The sequence below is a fragment of the Chelonoidis abingdonii genome, chromosome 2 (genome assembly GCF_003597395.2).
Source record: "Chelonoidis abingdonii isolate Lonesome George chromosome 2, CheloAbing_2.0, whole genome shotgun sequence".
Lineage (NCBI taxonomy): Eukaryota > Metazoa > Chordata > Testudines > Testudinidae > Chelonoidis > Chelonoidis abingdonii.
In genome coordinates this window covers 197,182,122-197,205,476 of record NC_133770.1, presented here as the reverse complement: position 1 = coordinate 197,205,476, position 23,355 = coordinate 197,182,122, and the positions used below count along the sequence as shown (strand labels likewise).

Genomic DNA, 23,355 nt, shown 5'->3' with positions numbered 1-23,355 from the left:
CCCATCCTGCTAAAGAAAATTTTATTTTTTGCCTTTTCGTCCTGGTTTGTGACAAAAAACTATTCAAAAAAGCAAAATTTTTCACAAGAAGAGATTTACGTTTTCCAGCCTGCTCTAGCTCCAGTTCTGTTATGAAAGAGGCAGAGGATTACGCAAAGAGAAAGAATGGTCTCATTATTAAGACAGTCAAATGCTACCCTGAAGAATTGGATTCTATCTCTTGACAGTGCCACAGAGTTCCTTTGTGGTGCTGGGCAAGTCACTTACACCTAACTTTTCAGAGAGGCTTATTAATTGTGTATACTCATTTTATAGGTGTTTAGTTTGAGACCCTGATTAGCAGAAGTCACAGCTGCAGCTGAAGTCAGTGAGAATTAAATTGCTGTGTAATTCTAAGTACTCTGAAAAAAATCAGGTCTTAGTTGTCTCAAGTTGGGCAGGCAAAATTAGTGGAAACTTTTTACTTTAATCTCTCTGTGCCTCAGTTCCCCATCCAAATGGAATTAATACCCCGAACCCCTTGTTTCACAGAGGTTTTGTGAAGATTATTGATATCTGTGAAGCACTCACTATAACGATGAGCACCACAGAAAAGCTTGCATGGAAATTAATCAATCTGTCTTCAGAGTTTGAATAGTGTGCAGTAAATAAGGTCTAGGGGCCCACATTTAACAACTAGAATAAAACAAAATATTGAATACCTGCTCATTAAGAGAGCAGTGCTATTCTGTACAGTATATGAGGCAGGGGTTCTATGGAAATAATGGTATGTGATCATGTAATTAAAGACTTTCATAATGCATGCACATTAATGCAACGTTAATTCTGGGAGTTCCTAACTTTTGAATGCTTGACCATTCCACCTTAATAATGTTATTTTAAAATAATGATTTTGTGTGTGTTATGTTTTTTATTCTTTGTTTTGAGAAGGAATCCTTAAAAATGAAGAACAATGTGAACTGATCCCTAGACTTGAAAATTCATCACTGATTTTTCCTAACCATGGCTACAGGTCCTTCAGTGTTCGAGTGCATCCCAAATTGGTTCGCAGCTGTGGTGTGCAGAGCTGCTTAGGCTACTGCTGATAACTGTGCTATGGCTGCCTCAAGATCTCTTCAAGTCAGCTGCTAGCATCTTAGCAGCCAGTGTGACCTCTTCCCACTAAGAGAAACTGGGTAGCATGAGTGGCAGAGTAGTCTTATGGATGAAGCAAAGGACTGAAAACTAGAGAATCCCATGCTCTGGCACTGACTCCAATGATTGAGTGATTTAACTTTTCTCAGTTAGTCCAGCTGTAAAATAAGGCCGATAATTTTGCTATTCTTTTCCTTGTCTCCTTTGGTTCCCCATCCCTACTTATCTCTCTTTTTCATGATGGAAGTTGCATTGATGAGTCCGATAAAGCAGCAATATATTGACTCCCTTGCTAATAGTGCGCTTTCAGGAAGGAGGAAGAAGGGCTTCACATTTGAGCCCAGGGCAGTACTTCCTCCTTCCTGACAGGCAGGCTGCTCTAGTGCCACATGAAGCAACCAGCAAGCAAGGTAGATAACGTGTAATGAGAGTTACTGTAGGAGTATTTTGTAATTAAGAAGAGGTTTGTTATATTTGAAACTGCAGATTGTATTTGCCTTTGTGTTGCATATGAACTGAAAATCTGGCTCAGGGAGTTTTCTAAATGTTAAAATTATTAATGCCTGTATTTTCTTGTCCTCTTTCAGGAGAGAAACCATTCAGATGTGATGAGTGTAATTTCGCTTCCACAACACAGTCACATCTGACACGACATAAGCGTGTCCATACTGGTGAAAAACCCTACAGATGTCCTTGGTGTGACTACAGGTAAACAAGTCATTAATAATAAAGTGATGAAAGAAGTTAAGGTGATCTGATGAAGTTCATTTGATGTCACCAGTGAAAATATATTGCCATTAAAATTCCATCAGTGCAACAGTAATCACATATTAAATTAGGGGGTAACTTAAAAATTAGTCTCATAGTCCTGAGATATTATTTTAGGAAGAAAAACAAATGATGGGAAATGCTTTAGTGGTAACACTATAATGCTAATACAGATTGTTGGTTTCACAGCTGCTCTGGTATCTTTTAGAATTCTCCATGGTGAGGCTACTTAACTGCATTGCCTTTTCAAATCAACTCTGCTTTTGAAAATTTTCTCGGTTGAGTTGCAGCCATTCCACCAAGAAAGAAAAGCTTCTCCAAAAGGCTTAGCAGCCTGAGCACCCATCAAATACATATTAAAAGTGGAAGCAACTGGAGTTAGTTAAAGTTAAAGTTTCTGCTACTGTTTTTCCTTCTTACCAGGCTAGTTGATCAGGCAAGGTTGGAAGAAGAGCATTCTGTGAGGCAAAATATCATAAGATACTGCCCTAAAAGCCATCCTGTTTTGACACTATCATGGCTGCATTGTTAAGCACGCAAAAGCCAAGAAAAGAGAGAAATTAAGGTTATTTGTGCAAGCTTAACTTGACCTCATAAGCTTTATATACATTACAATGCAGTTCTTAATTAAACGGTCATATGCTGTTTTTCAAATGCAGTGTAGTATATGCTTTCTCTTTGATTGCATTTTTGACATCTTATAGCGTTGTGTACTATTCTGTGTATGCTGTACAAAGAGTGCACGAAAATCATTCACATGCAGCTTATGAGAATTAACTTTCAAAGTTTTAGAAATGGATAATATATTTGGGAAAGAGTATGTGATCTTGTCAGTAAAGGTTATCTCAGAGCATATACGCAAGGAGAAAGTTAAACTTGTGAGTGCAATTCTGCAGCATTTCTTGACTTGTGAGCGCTAAGCATACAACCGTAATGTTCTTTTAACATAGCTTTTTTTAATGAAATTTCCCAGTGTTTAAAAAAGAAAAAATATAATAAAGGTTAGACACTTCCAGAGTGCCCTGCCCCACACAGCATGAAGTGGATACTAGGAAGCTCCTGTACTGCATGCATTAGGAGCTATACAGTTTCTGCCTTACACATGCAAACTGAGGGCACCACTGAAGTAAATTGGAGCCTTTCCAATGACTTCAATGAGCTTTGGATCAGGCAGTGAAGGCAGGGTTTGTGTTGGGCTCTACATCACTGAATACTCACCTTTGAAGAGGCACATAGAAAGTGAGGACTTACAAGGATTGCAGTGAATATGGCAAGATGTAAAGACTCCTGAGGAATGCTCTTCCATCCCAATGCACCTCAAAAGGGGCCTCATCTTGCAAACCATCACTCTCATGAGCAGTCCCTACTCAGAGGAGTAGTCCCATTGGCCTCAACTAGGAAATAAGAAAACGTTTTGGTGATCTAATGAGATTCATTTGAAATCACCAGTGAATGGGAGAGCTTCTCATTGCTCATGTAAGAGTTTGCGGGATTGGGCCCTGGGTGCACAGTGAATGAATGCACAGCTCCTCTAGATCTTTACCTTTTTCACTGCTCATGACACAAAATGCATATCTTACATATTGATTGCAGTGTTGTTGTAGCTGTGTTGGTCCTAGACAAGGTGGGTGAGGTAACATCTTTTATTGGATCAACTTCTGTTGGTGAAAGAGACAAGTTTTCAAGCTACACGGAGCTCTACTTCAGGTTTGGAAAAGGTGCCATGGTGTCTTAAATATTGTGTCCGATAAGATGTGTAGTGAATGAAGCTAAACTGCTGGCCAGGGACAATTTTCCAAATACTCTAGAGATCCCAGGACATAGAAGGTTTTTATAAGTATTCTAGTGTGTTTGTAGTTATTTTCCTAGAGAAGAGACAAAGCAAAGAAAATAACCCAAAATTCATCAGAGTGCATAGAAAACCCTCTGGCAGCCCCCACTTCCTTGTTTATTTGGAAATAATTGTCCCAGAACTATAGTATCTCAGATCTCCTCTGTCACAGGCCCCTTCTGGGCAAGGAGACCGACTCTTTGTCCAGCAGGAGATTCCTTATGAGCGCTGGTAGTGATGCAGAAATTAGAGCTGTTGCTGCTGCAGTTGAGAGGCAGAGGCACCCTGCAACGCTGCTGAGGAGCCAGGAGTGGGACTGCTGTGCCTAGAGTTCAGCATCTCTCTATCTGCCTGCCAGCTTCCACAGTCCTGGGATAATAGCCAAGGTTGTTGGCAGCTATGTTTTCCCCACTCCATCTTCCTCTTTCCTTTCCTTTCTTTAAAAAAAGTGGCTAACATATTGCCCTCCTCTTAGTTCTCTCACTCCTGTGCTGAGACTCAACATGTGGTGCTCTTCAATTGTAAGCCAACACCTCAGCATGTGTTGTTGTAGGTGCCACCCTTTGGAAGATCATGGAATTGAGGCTGTAACTATTTGTAGGCATTAGAGAACTTTTTGCAGTAGTAAACATGTTAACCTTCATGTGTTCTGCTCAAACTCTCATACTGGTTATTATATCCTGTCAGGCTACTCTAAGTTCCCCCAGAACAAGTGGTTAGGTGGTTGCTGGACTTCCTTAAATACTATTTTGTGGTAACTCTTGGCAAATGCAGACTTTTTAATTGTAATCACTTTCATTTCAATGAGAGGAGTATTCTTTAGTTTGTGTGTAGAAATACAGTAGTGTTCCTTGCACTTTTTTACATCTGCTTTCAGAGGTGAATTACATGATCTCTGCATGCATTCCATAAGAGACAAGCTGGGTGAGGTAATATCTTTTATTGGACCAACTTCTGCTGGTGAAAGAGACCAGGTTTTAAGCTCAACAGAGCTCATCTTCTGTAAGGCAGTTTGAGAAGCTTTAAGATGAAAGGATGTTAATAAAAGAATAAATATGAATTTAGAAACTCTTGTGATTTAAATGTGGATTGTTTTGCAACTGTATAAGCACATATCGCTTGTCTTTTTTATTAGCAACAGAGACTAAAGTGGAATAGACTATAAGACATCTAGGGGAAAAGATTGGTTTGGGCTGGATAGACTAAAAAGGAGAAAATATTCTCAATAACTCACAGTCAGCAGGGAAATTCCTTCCTTAACTAGGGAAAGGCTTGAATGACTGTGGTGTGCCCAAGTGAATAATAAACTACTTTCAGAATTTTATCACACAAATTATATATTTTGTAATGAAATCTATATTCCCAGAAAGAAAACAAGTGTTGCATTGGATTGTATATACTTGATTGATTTGTTTATATAAGCTATGTTTATGACTGTAGCTCCAAAATTGTGCAGTATTTTATCTTACATTGGGAGTCATTTGCATTTTGACCTTGTGATATTTACTTTTAGACTTCTAAATTCATAATGCAAAAATACATTACCTCAGTGGCAAAGAAATTATCTTCTAATTTTATGTATCCGGCAATAGTGTGAATAATTATTATTTAGGAAATGGGAAAAAATCATAAAATATGAACAATTCTCATTTGGATGTGTTTCAAAAAAGAGATATAATTGGTCTTTTCAGCCTGGATCTATTTTTCAAGTTTGCACTATTAATTTAGCCAATGACTCCTTCAGTCTATTTAAATGTAAATATATATGCTTTTCTCTGCATTTATGATCTCAAATCACAATATGTCTTTTCCATTATTAAATCAATATACTCCATTATACAAAAAAGTTATTCATTCTTAATTAATGTTCACCATAATTTTATAGTACAGAATTGGTCTCATAGGGCCCTCTTCCTCTATTACTTCTGCAATCGTTATCCTAGATTTCTATGTCATTTAAGAGAGCAGTGTTATGTGGCTAAACTTTTTTAATTGCATGACATTGGAGTTCTACTGACAAAAAAATTATTTGCATTTTCTGTGTGGCACAGTGAAAAATAAGGAGTCCTGGAACTTGCTGAAATGGGTCTATGTCCGTAAACTTTGAATAGTAGATTTGGGAACCTGCTTGTGGTTATCCAGATTTGAACCATTTGGCTTAAGTCTGAGCCCATTAGAACTTACTGTTTCCTATAACTATCACCATTTCTTAGACATATAATAATATCCATTCACTGTAGAAGAACATGTACATCTTAGTACAAAATAGATTTAAGTCAATTTGTCATTGATCATATAAGGCCTCATCCTGCTTTTCTAGCACATGATTGAAGTCTATAGGAATTTAGAGTGCATAAGAAATGTAGGATTAGTCTTATGATGTGTTTACCACGCATTGCCATAACTTACTGTGACCATGAGATCTCATGACAGGTTTAACATTAACTTACTGTATGTCACCACTGTTCTTTAATTAAAGAAAATGACATTTATTCCTCTGGGGACCCACTGAACAGTTTATAAGCCACTCTTCATTTTACACATACTACTCGGGGAAAAAATGGAAGGAAGTATCCAGAGGGTTGACAAAATGTTCTATGAGACTTTTTACAAGCTTTACAAAATAAACTGCCAGACCAGCAAAACAGCATTAATTCCATGAATGCACCTTTCTAAAAAATACATCACTTGTGAAGGATGTCTTACAAGACTCAGGATAAATAGCATGCATGTTTAATATAATTATGTAAACTAAAATAAATATTTTACATTTATTATGCATAATAAAATAATTAGACAACACTCCATAAGGGATTATTGCATCTGAAATTCCAACTGCAGAAGGATTCATTGTGTAGTTTCAGCAGCAACAGCGTCCTGAGTTAGGACGAGTGACTCCATAGGGACTACTTTTCTTTCTTTCCTTTTTTTTTTTTTTTTATTTTTTTGGACAGCATCCCTAGGGAGTTCCCATTTCCTTTTGACTTATTGTCTACGTTCATAAGTTGTAAAATAAGGACTTATTAACACACTCCAGGATTTGCACCCAAGTCATAAAAATGTGCTAAGTAAGTGTTTTACTTTTACATGTACTATAGTTGCCTTTAATAACCTTTCAGCCACCTTGATACTATTACCTCAACATTTGCTGTATACCTTGGCTATAATAAGAATAGCAAAAGAGTATTGCAGATTCTGAGATAACAGTGTTTAATTATCTAAGTCCGAAATGGAAAGTGTGTAAGGCCCATCTCTAGAAAGAAATGGCAGAATGCAGTGGTTGTCATTAAAAATTCACCATTTACATATAGTTGGTCCGTGGTGATATTTAAGATGCCATGCTGTTTCCCTGTACCTGTAGCAGGAAACGCCTGTGTGATACCACCATGGCTAGCTGTGGGTTGATATTGACTTTAAATGACAACTACTCTATGTGTTAGGCAAAACCGTATTAAAAGGACGGATTAGGGCAAACTGTACCTATTCTGGTAGGGCTAATAAGATATGCGCATAATAGACCAATTGTGGCCTTCAGCAAGATATGGAGAGCCTTCAGCTCCCACTGAAGTCACTACGAGGAGCTGAGTGTGCTCAGAATCTTGTAGGAACATGCTTATAAAGAACAGATGTGAATAGAAGCTTTAGAGGGAAATTCTGTGAGTATGTGTGCCTGGGTCCCAGGCACAGGCATCTCAAAACAGTTTCTAAGCCCTTAGTGTTTTTTAAATTTTCAGATAAAATGCTCAGTAACATTTGTACAACATCTAGACTTGAAAAATAATGCTTTGCATAACATTTAAGCACAACCCAAAAATGCAATGTAAGTTATTCTAATGAATGCATAGGTAGCATTTAAAATCATGGTGAATATGGTTTCTTCTTTAATACTATTGCTAGACATGTACGTGTGTTTGTGTCTACTATTGCTGATATTTCATGCGTTGACCTAGAATAAAAATGTGAAACATGACAAGCCAAACTACTGATAGGCTATCATGCTAACTGGTAGACTTGACTTCAGAAGTATATTTTAGAGCCTATGAGCTATTGGAATCTGTGTGTGTTAAAGTGCCATTGTCCAGGGCACTGTCCCTTAGTAAATTTTGACAGTGCAGGGTGTCACTCAGGTGTCTGGGAGCAAAGGGTCAGATTTCCATCATGCAAGCGTCTCCATTCCATAATTTTCCAGTCTTTTAAAAAAATCCTGCAAAACTGTTCACTACTTCCTGCTATCCATCTCAGACAGAAGCATGGAACCCACACAGGTCTGCACTATAGTCATGAACATTCCAAACAAAGGACAAACAACCCTCCGGTATTTGCAGAGCCACAGGACAAACTATGACAATGAGGGATGTGAGGATTTCATAGCAGAGAGATTGTGAAAACCAATTCAAGTTAGTTGGTAATGTTCATGGGGCAGCTGCAGATGGTGGAGGACTGTTTTGGGGACTTGGAAATGAGCAGTAATTGGTGGGATGGCATAGTAATTCAGTTTTGTGACTATGAATAGCGGTTGCAGAACTTTCGGATGTGCAAAACCACATTGTGGATCTTTGTGCTGAGCTTGCAAATGCATCCCTCCAGCACAGGGACACCCTGCCCAGGAATGGAAGGGATTTATAATGCACCACTTATATTTTCATATGGTCTATGGGATACACCCCATCCCTATAACTCAAAGTATGGAGGGAGAGCAGATTACACAGGGCTCTTACACCTTTTGCCACATGGATGGAGCCTTGACTCAATACATTCTCTCCCAACAGGTGATCTGACATGCAGGAGAAAGTAATCTGCATCTGTTCTACCTAATAGCAGATTTCATTCCCCCCAGACCAAAGGGGGAGCCAGAAAATGAACTGTGACTCTCAAAGTCACAGCTAACTATCTGGTCTGCTTTTGGGGGCAGCGCAGTTGCATTCTGTCCCTTACTGAAGGCAGATATGATCATAATCTGGCTCTTAGTCTTTCTTTTCCTTCTGCCTGAGCACAACAACCCGGCTTGTCATGGTATTGTACTATTGTGCTGTATACCAACAATAACCTTTTTTTAAAAATAATGTTAAATTAACATCACTTCTAACACTCTTCAGCAGTACTATCTTTTATATTTTTAGCTGTGACATCACTATTAAAAGGATACATGGCTAGAAAACTCTGTAGTTTATAATACTATAAAACTTCTCCATGTGTTATAAGCCTATAAATATATCCAGGAGTTCTAGTGACATCATAAAGCACTTGAACAATCATTTTGGTAGTTTATTGTGATATCACCAGAACCCCTTAACTTTATTATATAAACACCCTCCCTCTGTCAAGGTGATTACTGAATCTCAGTAGTGACTCCATAGTTAAGGAGGCAGTGTGGTTCACATTATAAGCTTCATTTTGAAACACCAACAAAAATTTCAGGTAAATTCTTTCCCTTCCTGCAAGTAAATTGTACAAGGCATCTGTGAGGTAAGAGACTTCAAAATGAGTTCTTCACTTTCTGAAAGGATTCCTAATTTGTCAGCAGCACCGTATTTCAAAAGCTGCTTGATCTGAAAAGTTCCCATATATGTTCATGAGCTAGTCCTGGGGCTAGTTAGGTTGGTTAATGAATTCTGCACAGGCTCATAGTCCAGCGGTCTCTGAAACATTAATAAACTTCCTCACGGGTTAGCTGGACACCTAAACTTTCATTTTAAAAAAAAAGAAAGAGTCTCTATCTCTTCCCTTGCAAAAACAACTTTATAATGTAAATCAACCACTAAGGTAGTTTATTACAGTGATTTTTTTTTCCTTTTGGATAACTAAAATATTGGCCTGCTGCAGCTATGCTCTTGCCTACTCCCACCAGCCATAGCTCCTAACTTGATTTCTTGTTTGGAACTCTGTATCTTTTCCTTCCATAGCATCACAGTATGGCCACAGTAGACTCTCAATATCCCTTGCACTACTCTGAAATATCTGCTTTTGGTTTCAGTGGCACACCAACGGCACCCTAGGAGGAATTGTCAGTGCCCCTCCTCTAGTGCTTGAGCCAATGCAGCTTCCCCTCATTGTTGTCTGGGGAGATAAACTCCCAGCGAAGCAAAAGGTGGGTAATGTGTTTCCTGCTGGCACTCCTAAGCACTAGTATGCTTGGTGCTGCAGATGCCAAAATAAAGATGCTGGATGAAATCTTGGCTCCATTGAAGTTAATGATTAAATTCCCACCATCTTCAGTGGAGCCAGGATTTTACCCACTACTTTTTCTGAAGAGCTGACAGATACAGATATGCCTAGAAGTCCAGTGAGGGATGCAGCAACATTTTGACCATTCTTTGAACACTGCAGTGTTTTTTAAAAAAATAAGTAAAAGAAGAAAAGTTTGTGGGGATCAAGAGGAAAAAAAGACTTCTGCTAAACTCTAATTTATTGGTACCTCATTCTCCCAAACCTCTTCCACCTTAATTTGTCTGTTTTGTCCACCTGATGTATCCTGTCTGATTATAGATTATTATTATAGATTATAAACTTTCTAAGGCAGGGATGGCTTTCTCTGTTGTTTGTACAGTGCCCAGCACAAGGGGTACTGCGGATCTTGGAATGGGGATCCTTTGATGCTACCGTATTTTAGTAGACATAATAATAATAGAGATTCTTGGAATCTATGCCTTCCTTTAGCAGTAAGTTGACAAAATTAATTCCCTATAAATTAGACAAGACTAGGATGCTTCAGAATTTAGTATTGGCTACCATACATAGAGTTTGTGGAAGGAGCAGCAACCACAAGGAGCAAGATGATGTAGGGAAGCCTGCACTGTTGTTTCCTGGGTGAAGGGCTTTAGGCGGGGATTTTCAAAGGAGCTTAGTGGAGTTAGGTGCCCAAATTCCATTGAATTTCAGCAGGAGTTGAGTGACTAACTCCTTTAGTCTTCTTTTGAAATCCCATCCTTAGTCTCCAGGGCTTGTATTCCGGTATTTTTCATGAGAACTAAATACATCTCCAGATTCTGGCTCCAATCTGCAAAAACTTAAGGCTTATATGTAGCCCCATTGACTTCAAGTGTTGGCTGGATCAGAGCCCTGTTTTTTGTTCTGTTTTGTTTTTTAAAAACTTGACCTTCAAGTATAAGTTCTTCCAAATACATTTCTGCTTCTTTGGATTAAACCATTAATGTACTAACAGATAGTAAGGGAGAGACAATCATCACTGAGGGAAGCGGTGAATTTTAAAGCAAGCTGAACTATTTAGAATCCCTTTCCCATTATAAGTGGAACTTCTTGAGCAATAACTACTAAGTATGAAAGAAAAAAGATATTAAGATATCGGGAGACAAATTCTTCTCTTCATCATCACACAAATACTCATTTATTTGTTGATTGAACTTTGGTGGAAGTAGCCTTGGTGGCACAGAGATAATTTCAAAAGTTCCCCATACAGCAGTAGCGCAAACCCTAAACATAAGCAATAACGGAGAAAGAATATGTATAGGGCCCTACCAAATTCACGGCCATGAAAAACGCATCATGGACCAGGAAATCTGGTCTTCTGTGTGCTTTTACCCTCTACTATACAGATTTCAAGGGAGAGATCAGCATTTCCACTGTTAGTGGTCCTTACCCAAAAGGGATCACAACATTATTTTACGGGGGTCATGGTATTGCCACCCTTACTTCTGCGTTGCTGCCTTCAGAGCCGGGCAGCAGGGAGTGACGGCTGTTGGCTGGGCACCCAGCTCTGAAGGCAGCAGCGCAGAAGTAAGGGTGGCAATACCATACCATGCCATCCTTACTTCGTCTTCCTTACTTCTGCACCGCTGGTGGCGGCAGTACCACCTTCAGGGCCGGGCTCCTGGCCAGCAGCTGCCACTCTCCAGCTGCCCAGCTCTGAAGGCAGCAGTACTGCCAGCAGCAGCGCAGAAATAAGGGTAGCAGTACTGTGACCCCCCTACAATTCCTTTTTGGGTCAGGACCCCTACAATTACAATGCTGTGAAATTTCAGATTTAAATAGCTGAAATCATGAAATTTACAACTTTTAAAATCCCATGACTGTGAAATTGACCAAAATGGACTGTGAATTTGGTAGGGGCCTAAATATGTATATTTAATTTTTGCTCCTACATTTCTTTTCCATTTCTTTAACCATTTCTGTTTACCACCTGAAACATGAGTGGAATAGTTATAGAGTCAGTTCCTGTGATCTCTGACAGAGTGTGTGGACACAAAATAGACACTAAAGGCTTCTCTTTAAAATTGTTATGGCTTGTAGGTCTGCACTGCTTGGAATGGGTGCTTAGTTAAAAATAGCTGTCAGTGTATATGTTAGTCACATGAGCAACCCCTCTTTAAAACACACAGATTTTTAACTAAACATCCATTTTGACTTGATTCAGTAGATTACTTAAGCACATGTATAACATTAAACACATGAATAGCCCATAGGTTCTTAGAGTACCATGGTAAATCTAGGCCTTAAGCATTGTGTTACTATGATGCAAAGTAGTTTCAAAGAAATCCTCTTGGGTTATAAAAGATTTTTGGAGGGGGAGGGTTGGTTTTGGTTTTTTTAAGTTTTAAAGTAGAATACATGTTTTCTTTAGCTGTAAAAGCACAATCACGGCAACATGATGAGTCAGTGTTGTAAAAGTAAAACTAATTTTGCCTTCACTCACATGAGCTATAGAAGGAGGAAGCTTTATTGTCCCTGAGAAGGTGATAAGGCAGAGTAATTGTATATTATACTGTCCTGGAACATCTGCCTGAAGACTGTTGGAGCAATTCATCTATCATGGACGATACAGCATGTTTTGTCTTTCTGCTCTAACCCATCCGCACTGCTGGCCTGCACGAAGGTTTTGATAGGGCCTGTGCCTGGGCTGGGGCTCACATTAATCAGTCCCCTTGTTCAACACTCCAGCTGACATAATTACAACCTGCGCACAGCAGTTATTCAAGTCGAGTCCTTGTCACTCGTGGTGCGAAACTACACAGCTCAGATCCCGAAGGAGATTGCCTTATCACACAGAACAAGGGCTCACAGGAGTTGAAGAGAATAGAAATGGGAAAATGTCTTCCGGGAGTACTATATATTCCTTTAAAATAAGACATTTGAGAGACTTACAAGGGACAAAGAGAAGTATTGTGCAAGGTCTGAAATGAACAGGTTATTATTTTTAAAAGGATTACACAGACCATTTTTGTGAAATGGACATGGATTATTAAATAAATTCAGTGGTCTCTCTCTCTCATCATTCAGTGACTCTGCCCTATTAGTTTTCCTCAGAAGTGATAAAATAGTTTTAGACTTGTAAAAGGTTTAAGTATCTCTCAGTAGAAATCATCAGAACACAATCAGTAAAAGTGTAAGTATTATACCAGTAAAACTGGCACACACATAAGGGAAAGTCTGTAAAGATCAGAGTTAAAGGTAAGGAAAGTGCTTGCAAAAGGGCTTTCGAAGATGCGCAAGTTCATTAGTTTCTGCTGTAGCATGGTATAGGAATGTGAAAGATGAAGCTGGGAAACTGGCTTCATATTTTACCGTTTTTTTCCTCTCTTCATATTAACCCTAGGCAGGACAGAAAGCAGATCCACAGCACTGTGTAGAGTTTCCCTTCTTCCCTTACACGCACTTTAAACTTTTTTTACTAAATTAGTTATTTTTCCATGACAGAACATTAGTGTAACCTAAGTGTATGATGATTTACATGATTTGAGTCTAAGAAAAGTCGCCAGTAAACCATGTTCTTATTGGGACTTCAGTGCAGAAAGTTCTCTCTTGACATTCGATCCTCCCCCAGGGTGTGGGGGGGGGGATTCCCTCCTATCATTAACCTAAATTTAAGGCAAATTCTACACTTTTGAATCCATGGGCTAGCAAAGGTGCTGTGAAACATGGATAATGATTTCTGGTCTCATTAAAATTTTATTCCTAACCCTTAAATGTATATCATTGGAAAACCTACAGTAAATTATCTTTTATTGGTGAGCGGATATGATTTTTAGAGTATAAAATGCCTTATCTGAAGCTAGGTGGATTGGAGTGAGAGTGCTAGAAACACATTTAGTTTATACAGCTCACACCATTTGTGTGTGCTAACTTCCCTTTGTATATAATATAGGTTAAATACTCAATTTTCCGATGTATTGAGTCAACTGCGCACCATTTCATAGTTTCTCTTGGTGATGTGCACGCCACATTTTACTTCATGTGTGACTTTTCGCTGTAAAGTGGCTTTGTAAGAATACCAGCTCCCTGTGAGGTGAGGCATATCTACTTCCTGTAATGACAAAAATGAATGTTTCTGCTTCCTATTCTTGCAGAACCAACCCAGCGATGGGAAAAGGAGCTGTATTCTGTTCTCACACCACTCATCATTAACAGGATTACTAGGTAATCTCCAACTGCAGTGCTGAACACTGCTGCTAGCTACCCCGTACAGACAATGATGCTGTGAAGACAGAATAATGATGTTGCACAGATATAACTAAGGGCAAAAATTGGACATGCACATTATTTATTACTGCTGATGAGCCATGAGATTCCATTTTTAACTAAGCACATTTCCTGTGGAAGTCATAGAAAGACAACAAACATGGAACCTCATGGTCACATTTTTCAGAATTGAACCACACTTTTCATAGATTCAGAGGTATAAGCCCAGAAGGACCATTAGATCACCTAGTCTGACCTCCTGTATAACACAGTCCATGAAATTCCATACAGAATTGAGCCCAATAGCTTACATGAGAGTAACACACACTTTCCAGGAAGTTATCCAGGATTAATTTGAAGACATGAAGGGATGGAGAATCCATCACTTCCATTCGTAGTTTGTTCCAAAGGTTAATTAGCCTTACTGGTAAAAATGTGTCATATTTCTAATTTGAATTTGTCTGGCTTTAAATTCTAGTCATTGGTTCTTGTTATGGTGTTCTCCACTAAAATAAAAAGCCTTTTAGTACTCAGTGAAGGTACTTGTATACCGTGATCAAGTCTTCTCTTGATCTTCTTTTTGATAAACTAAGCAAATAGAGCTATTTAAGTCTCTGACTGTGTGGCATTCGTTTCTAGCCCATGAATAATTTTTGTGGCTCTTCTCTGTAACCTTTCCAATTTTTTCAATATCCTTTAAAAAAGTAAATACCAAAACTGGACATAGTATTCCAATATTGGTCTCACCAATGATGTATAGAGAGGCAAAATGCCCTCCCTACTCCTACCTACTACTGACCTGTTTATACAATCACAAATTGCGTTAACCTCTTTTGCAAGAGTATCACCTTGAGCTGTTTGCCAATGGTGACTCTTTCCAGAGTCTCTGCCTTCCAGGATATTGTCCCCCATTCTGCAGGTATGGCCTACATTTGTTGTCCCTAGGTGTGTGACCTTACATTTGGCTGTATTAAAATGCACTTTATTTGGATGGGCACAGCTTGCAAAGCAATTCGGATCATCTGTGTGACTGCCCTGTCATCATTATTTACCATTCCACCCATCCTTGTGTCATCCACAAATTTTATCAGCAGTGATTTTACATTTACTTTTAAAATGAATCTTTCAGGAAATTAAGATTTAATTCCAAAGATAAATCTGAGTAGTTATAATGAGAGAGAGAATGGTCTCCAGCTTCCTGGGGTGGTGGGAGTGGGAAAGAGTGGGGGGGAGGCAGTATTATAACATAACAAATCCTGTAGAGCAGAGGTAATAGAGACAATACGGCTCTTGACACTAACCCAGGCAGCAGAGCAACAGGACGTGCCCTCTAGGGAGCTCTGTCTGCTACCAGAATGGCTGAAAGAGCTGACATAAAGGCCAGTTGGAAGAAGGGCCATCTGCATCCAAGACTGACAAGCAGCCTTTAGGGTCTGCTGCTATCATCTGTGACTTCAGCAAAGTTAGGAGTCCTTTTCATCTCCCTGCAGCCTGCAGAATCCAAACCCTTTCATAGCTGCCATCTGTACATGTATGTTTGTGGGAACATTTTGTGCCTCACTGAGGCTTCACAAACTGTTTGTGTACAGTGACTTGAATTTTTCAGTGTAACTTTAGGTGGTCATTTAGAAAAGTATGATAGAAAAAGAATTGCCATTAAGGAGGAGGAAAAGGAACATCTTCACTTACTTATCCCATCCAGTTTTGTTTTGTTTTGTTTTTTAAATTGAATGCTTTCCCTGTCCCCATTTCTGCAGCACACTTAAGCAAGCACATAACTTTAAGCTCATTAGTAGTCCCATTGAAATAGTCAACAGGACTACTGGAACTTAAAATTCCATGAGTACTTAAGATTCTTGCTGAATCCAGGCCTGTGTTAGTTAAACCTCCCATCCCCACTTTGATCCTGGTGATCTGCCCAGTATCCTCCCAAAACATATTTGTGCGTCTTCTATGCACAGCAAACCCTCCTCTTCTTGAGCCAGCTTCTTCAGTATTCAGCCTGCAAAAATAAAAAAGGAGAGGGGGGGAAATCCCCCCAAAAGGAATCTAGTGATTCTTAGCTAGTGTGAAATTAGTCAAGAGCAAAGATTTAATGCATGATAACCTCCCCCCCCCCCCCCGTTTCTGCCACTAGAAACCCTTGGTAAAGCCGTGCAGGGGTGGAGTGTGCACAGGAGATCTCTGCATTCCTTACATGCTTCTAGGGGGCATTCTGGGGCCAGCCCCAAGAAGCTGGATCAGAATTGGCTACTGAGGCTAGGCCTTGAGACACACCACTGTATGTACATTACACAGAGTCAATGGCCAGGAACCCCATAAGGGGTTGCAGAGAGAGGTTGCAAGTATTGTTTGTCCACCATAGCTTTGGAGGGAATGATATTACAGCCTGCCTATACATTGCAGGGAGCAAGGGATGGATTATATCACTCTTTCACCTCCATAGTTCCCTTCAAAAAGCCCATTTACTATAATTTGGTATATGGAGGAGTAAAATTGGCCCACTGAGATCAGCTTTTTAAGAGCATATATTTGAAATAATCAATTCCTTAAAATTGGGCTGCGTGCACGATAAATATAATTGTGAATATTTGGCTCAAACTATAGTTTGGACACAATATTCTGCTGAAGAAAACTGGGACACAAGTAGTAAGTTATCAGTTTCCCATCCATTTCAGTGCTGATGCACTAATTCTTGCTGCTGCCCTACAGGGCTCTGCTACTTTTAGCAGCCAGCACTGGACATCTGTTGCACATACTGTATGTCATAACTAATAGATCATTACAAAAATACAGAATTACCAGTGTAGAAAAGCTGAAAGAATTATTATAATTAGGCACAAGTGTGACTTCAGTACTCGGAGTAAATCCCAAATAGTTTTTCATTATTTTCTCTGTGAAACATACAGTATGTAGTTAAACAGTATGAACATGGATTATTCTGTTTTACCATTGTTTCATTGTTTCTGTAGGGCAATATGCACGACTGATTAGGCTGCTTCTTTTGTGTGGTGGTTTTGGCTGTGTTTTTTCAGTCAGGTTAGCTCAATCAAATTAGCTTAACATGATTGAAAAACCTCATCCAGACACAGGCTAACGCATGTTCAGATGTTTTAACCCGTGGCTTGACATGGCTTTTCAAACATGTTAAGCTAACTTGAATGAGCTAACACTATTGAAAAGCACATCCATTTACCTCATTAAGAGAGGTATCTTTGGGGTGTGTCTGTCTTTTAGGGCCTGACCTCTTTATAACCTTCCTGTAGTGTTGCCAACTCTTACGATTTTATCATGAGTCTCTCAAAATTTGATGCTTTTCTTAAAGCTCCAGCTCCTAGATTTATGTAAATATTGCAGCTTTCATTTAATAAACAAAATGTTAAGTTTCTAACTCTCCTGGATGCGAGGAAGAGCTTGGAAATGTGACCTAAGTACGTCTCAAAGGCTCAGAAACCAGAAGACAAAAAAAAAAAAAAAACCTCATGAATTTTAAATTAATCTCATGATGATATTTTGAGGCTTGGCTCATGATTTTTCAGGACTCGGGGCTGGCAATACTTCTCATTTGTTTCCCTCTAACCCTGGGAAGATATGTTTACACTAAAGCTTTTAATATGTGTACTGGAACAAATATTTTTGGAGTGTCCAGATTAACATGTACAAACTTGGTAACAAACTCAATTAATTGGAATCAATTAACTTGAGTTCAGATCTCTAGTGTAGACAAACCTTGAGTGCATAAGCTGTTTCTTCTGGACAGTCATGAGTTAGGCAGAGAGCTTACATCCTCAGTGAATGTTTTGCCTGAATAAACCGGTTTCTCTGTGTGTTTCTCTGCTAACACAAAAATACTGGACGTGAAATGGGGTATCCTCACAGAACAGCGGAAGCTGTTTGTTTGTTTGCACTTTTCTTTCTTACTGAAACAGACTGCATGTTGAACAAACTGATTTGAGAAAGAGTGGTTTCTGATGGGGTATGCATGGAAGATATATCCGTTACAGCTATTCGGCTAGCCCCAATTATAGGCAAGGACTGGTTGTTTCAGAGATTATGTATTTTCTGGCTAGGGATTGGCCATATTTTAATATATTTTACTTTTTAAAAATTGGTGAATCTGTTTGGAAAATGTAGTCAATAGCAGATTTATTCTGTCTGTGTGAGTGTGTGTGTGCACGTGTCTTGATGGATGGGCTTGATGCATGAATCACTGAGTGAAATTCTATGGCCAGACTGAATGATCATAATGGTCCTTCCTGGTCTTTAAATCTATGAATCCTTTTGTTTTTAGTTTAAATCATAACTGTGAGAGTTTAGCTAATGATAGCGAGTTTTCCAAACCAATTGGGCGTTTTCTGTAAGTATTGAGTGAGACTCCTGTGATTTGACTATTTTCTGGCTAGTAAATGGGATTAGGATTCTATGGCAGAAGCTTGCATAATTTCCATCACTGAGGTTGTTATTCCTGTAAGAAATTGTCTATTTTAAAATGTTCTGCTACTTTGTTAACTGCTGGATCAAAATCCTGCTTGCTGTTTCTATTTGTTGTAGCTTGTGCTGCAGGGTTTAATCAGGGGTGTCAAACATATGTCCCATAGGCTAGATCTAACTGGAACAGTTTCATCCAGCCCCTGGACTTCCCATGAATCTACTGATATGTTTATACAACCCCAGAGTCTGCACTACAGGAGACATGGTTTGTTCAGGCACCAGTGTGTTGTGCTCTAACCTCTGTGTGTAGACCGTGCTAGTGTGCATTATGTGTACAGGACTGTGTACATCAGTGTGCACTAAAGAACATTTAGTGTGCACCATCAGAGTCCATACGGACCAGTTAGGGAACCACACACTGGTGCACTGTACAAATCACACTCCCCTTGTCCAGACTCCGGCACAGCAATCCAGTAAAATCTCGTGTACAGGTGTAGAACCACTTAGTTGCATTTAAGAGGCTCTGGAGAGGCGTAAAGTAAATGTAAGTAATTACCAATGGGATTTATCTTTTCCGATTTCTCATTTAATAACTTTTGCTGAATGTAGCCCAGGCCAAGCAGCAAGATATCGGATCTGACCTACCATAAGAAATGAGTTTGACGCCCCTGGCTTCAGTAGTGCAGAGGGCCTTCTGCAGGCCCACTACACCAGGGTGAACTTCACCCATACTAACTCAAAGGGGAAACTTTAAATAAATCTTTTTACTCAGTCTACTGTATCACTGTGTTTCTTTTCAGATGTAAGTAGTGACATACATACAGTTGCCAGATGTACTTACGATTATGTGCAGTTCCTGTACAGAAAGAGGCTGTTTGTGCCGAATACCCTGGAAAAACTTTTAAAAAACAGTTCATTTTTTTGTGAGAATATGAACCCTGAAGAATGCTATAGTCTCTAAGACCTAGTGGATGAAGTAATAAAGTGTTATGTCCCATTCATGCCTCTAAAACCTTCCATTTGTATGCTTGCAGTGTCTTTTCAAGATGGTGGGCGCTGCATAATAGAAGAGTGTAATCTGTGTATTTCACTAGCAGAGCATTTGAATAAAAACGCTTGGAGAGTAGTAGGAAGTGAGCTATTCATCTACGCATGCGTATAAATACTTTGAAAAACCTTAGAGGTGCAACTTGCATTCTGGATGGGCAAGTTTAGAAAACTAAACTCCAGAGTTAAAAAAGTCAATTTTTTGTCACTTTTAAATCGTATCAGAATGCCTGTTAGTAGGATGCCTCTTAAGATTTCTATTAGCAAGAGGAACAGTCTTCTGATTGTTAATACTAATCCCCATCCACTACCTTTTGGAGTCTGGCGTAATTCATTTCTAGCTGTAAAATCGACATTTTCAGGATTGGTTACAAAGTAACAAAAAGAAGGACACCTCAGTAATCTGTGACTGGCTGTAGAACTCAAAAGGAAGAAACTAATCCTTTTGGCCCATATTTTTAAAGGTGTTTGAGTGTTTCTCCATCCAGCATTGCAAGGCCTAACTGATTTAGGAGCCTAAGGCCAGGTCTACACTATACACTTACATTGGTCTAACTACTTCACTCAAGGGTGTGAAAAATCCGCACCCTGCATGATGCAGTTATGCTGACCTAACCCCTGATATAGATAGCTGTATGTCACTGTGAGGGCTTCTTCCGTCAACATAGTTATTGCCTCTTGCAGGGGTGGATTAATTACGCCGAAGGGAGAAGATCTCCTGTAAGAGTAGTAGTGTCTTCACTGAAGCGCTACAGCGACAAAGCTGCACTTGCTGCAGTGTTTTAAGTGTAGACCTACCAAGCGTCTCAAATTAGAGTCAAGTATCAGAGGGGTAGCCATGTTAGTCTGGATCTGTAAAAGCAGCAAAGAATCCTATGGCACCTCATAGACTAACAGACGTTTAGGAGCATGAGCTTTCGTGGGTGAATACCCACTTCGTCGAATACAAATTAGATCGAGGCTCCTAGGTCAGTTAGACTTTGCAACACCAAGCAGAGCAACATCTAAATACCTTTTTAAAATATAGGCCAAAGCAATTTAGCTTTAATCATAAAATGTAGAATTGAATATTTTTAAACAACATGTTAAGTTTGCCCTTTAAATGGGGTGAGAGAGTAATTAGTTAGTTAAAATAGTGATGATGTGAGCCCAGGGCTAAAACCGCAGGAAATTTTTGAGGGATATCCTGTAATACAGGGGTTCTCAAACTTTTGTACTGGTGACCCCTTTCACATAGCAAGCCTCTGAGTGCACCCTCCCTCCCCCTTATAAATTACAAGCACTTTTTAATATATTTAACACCATTATAAATGCTAGAGGCAACGCGGGGTCTGGGGTGGAGGCTGACAGCTCGTGATCCCCCGAGGGAACCCCACCCCCAGTTTGAGAACCCCTGCTGTAATACAATGTGATAAGATCATAGAGATAACTTGTCTGTTGGCTTTGTTTCTTTGAGCCCACCCTGCTGGAACAGTCTCCAGTTCTCTTCTGCCAACTCTACAAGTCTCTTTTGTGTTAATGTTTATTATTTATATAGAACCATAAATATACATGATATTTTACAAACACACAGAAAAAGCACTGCCCCAAGAAATACCAGTCTAAAATTCTGGCAGACAAATACACTGTATGAGACAAAAAAATCAAACACAGCGTGTTGAGGGTACAATGGCAGTATGGTGATCAACACTGGAAGGCCTCTTCAAAAGAAGTGGCTTTTAAAAAAGGACTTGGAGATGAGGAAGGGCACATAAAGCCCTATTTCACAATTTTGTGTCTGGAGTTAGGTGCCTAAATTGACATCTAGGCACCTTTTGGATAACTGAATCTCTGACCCCTAGTTAAGTACCTAAAATCTGCATATAGGTATATAGAGATTATGTAATGTGGGTTTAGGCACCTCAGTTTAAGAATGTGGCTCTTAGTGAACAAGAGGTGGACGTCATAAGGCATAAGGACAGAATAGAAGAAGTGAAGTGAAGAGTAGAAGTCAATGGTAGCACTTAGGAGTGGAGGACTAGGTGGCATGAATAGTGTGAGTGTGAGAGAAGTACTTGAGAGCAGAGATACTAAAAAGGGGAAATTAGAGAGTACTAACTTTTTCTTGGTGTGGAAGCCAGTGAAGGGATTCAAGGAGGAGGAATGACCTGCTAGGAAAGGTAGGAGACTCTAGTAGCAGTATTTTGGCTGGAATGGAGGATAGGATGGGATGACAAACAAAGAGGTAACAATAATACTTCCCACTTTTCATGTTCAAACAGTTGGCCACAAAAAAGAAAAGACTGAAATATGGATTAGGCCAGGGGTAGGCAACCTATGGCACGCGTGCCAAAGGCGGCACTGATTTTCAGTGCCATTCACACTGCCCGGATCCTGGCCACCTGTCTGGGGGGCTCTACATTTTAATTTAATTTTAAATGAAACCTCTTAAACATTTTAAAAACCTTATTTACTTTACATACCACAGTAGTTTAGTTATATGTTATAGACTTATAGAAAGAGACCTTCTAAAAACGTTAAAATGTATTACTGTCATGTGAAACCTTAAATTAGTGTGAATAAATGAAGACTCGGCACACCACTTCTGAAAGGTTGCCGACCCCTGAACTAGGCTTTTAGAAGTAAAGATAGAGAGGAAAGGATGGATTTCAGTGATATAGGGAAGGATAAAAAGTGAACGATCAAGAAAACTTCAGACAATCTGACCACTATTTAAATGTCATCCTTTACACCAAAACATTTACCACAGTATTTTCTTTTCCTATGTACAAAAAGGTAATTGTGGTGTTTCAGATACCACTGTGGAACTGTTGGCAGCTACTGACTTATAGTGTCTGCACCACTGTACATGACTTATACAAGTGGGACCATTCTCCCTCCATCTGCAGCTAACTTGAGGAAAAGGCTTCATCTCCCTTCTCATCATCTCCTGCAGCAATCTTGGAGAGGTGAAGACTCCAAACAATACCCACAATGCCCTAGCATTGTAATGGGGTTGCGGAAACATTTCATCTGCCCTGTCCATGCCTTGTAGCAGCACTCATTGCGTGGAAGAAAGCGGAGAGGGAAAGTTTCCACTCCACTCCTGTATGGCAGCATTTTCACATATCTATAGTCAATCACTGCAAACTACTTCACTATCTACCACGACTATCCATTCTGTGAATGCCTGGTCAAAAATTGCCACATATGCATAATTCATTCAAAATAGGAAATAACTTATATAGACAAAAAGACACTTGTTCATATTAAGGCATAATGATAATAATTTAACATAAATAACTCCTATGTTAGTGTTACTGGAATGGAGACCAGTCTCTTAAAAGCTGTGTTTATTTATTTGGCTGATATAACTCAAGAGCTGAACTAAAAACCCAAAGTCTGACTTTATTCAGGTTTTTGAAGCAGAAGAATTCCTTATCGGCTAAGTTCTTCGTTGCCAAATTTCAGTATAAAGGGAATCTTTATCTCAGAGTTTAACTGTCATCACTATTGCAACATTATAATATTTAGCTAAATGTTTATGATGCCACCATTTTAATACAGATACAGTACTTCTTAAAGTCACAGACATCTAAGTACAGTCATTTGATTTAAATTCCATAAGTATAAATATGAAATACAATGTTTGGTGTTTTGCATGTCAGATATGGAATAATGTATTTGCCAAGCACTAGGGAGAAGACTGATAATGGAACAGGCTGTCAAGGCACAGTGAATAATTAAAAAAA

General features: G+C 39.2%; 1 protein-coding gene across 4 annotated transcripts in view; it reads left to right on the top strand.

Annotated features, from left to right (window-relative positions):
* Nucleotides 1-23,355, top strand: part of ZNF407 (zinc finger protein 407) — a 453,603-nt gene that overhangs the window by 291,743 nt on the left and 138,505 nt on the right. For all 4 annotated transcript variants that reach the window (XM_075062906.1, XM_075062909.1, XM_075062908.1 and 1 more), the window contains exon 7: nt 1,722-1,842. In XM_075062906.1, coding sequence (XP_074919007.1) covers nt 1,722-1,842 — 121 coding nt within the window. The remainder of the gene's footprint in view (nt 1-1,721; nt 1,843-23,355) is intronic.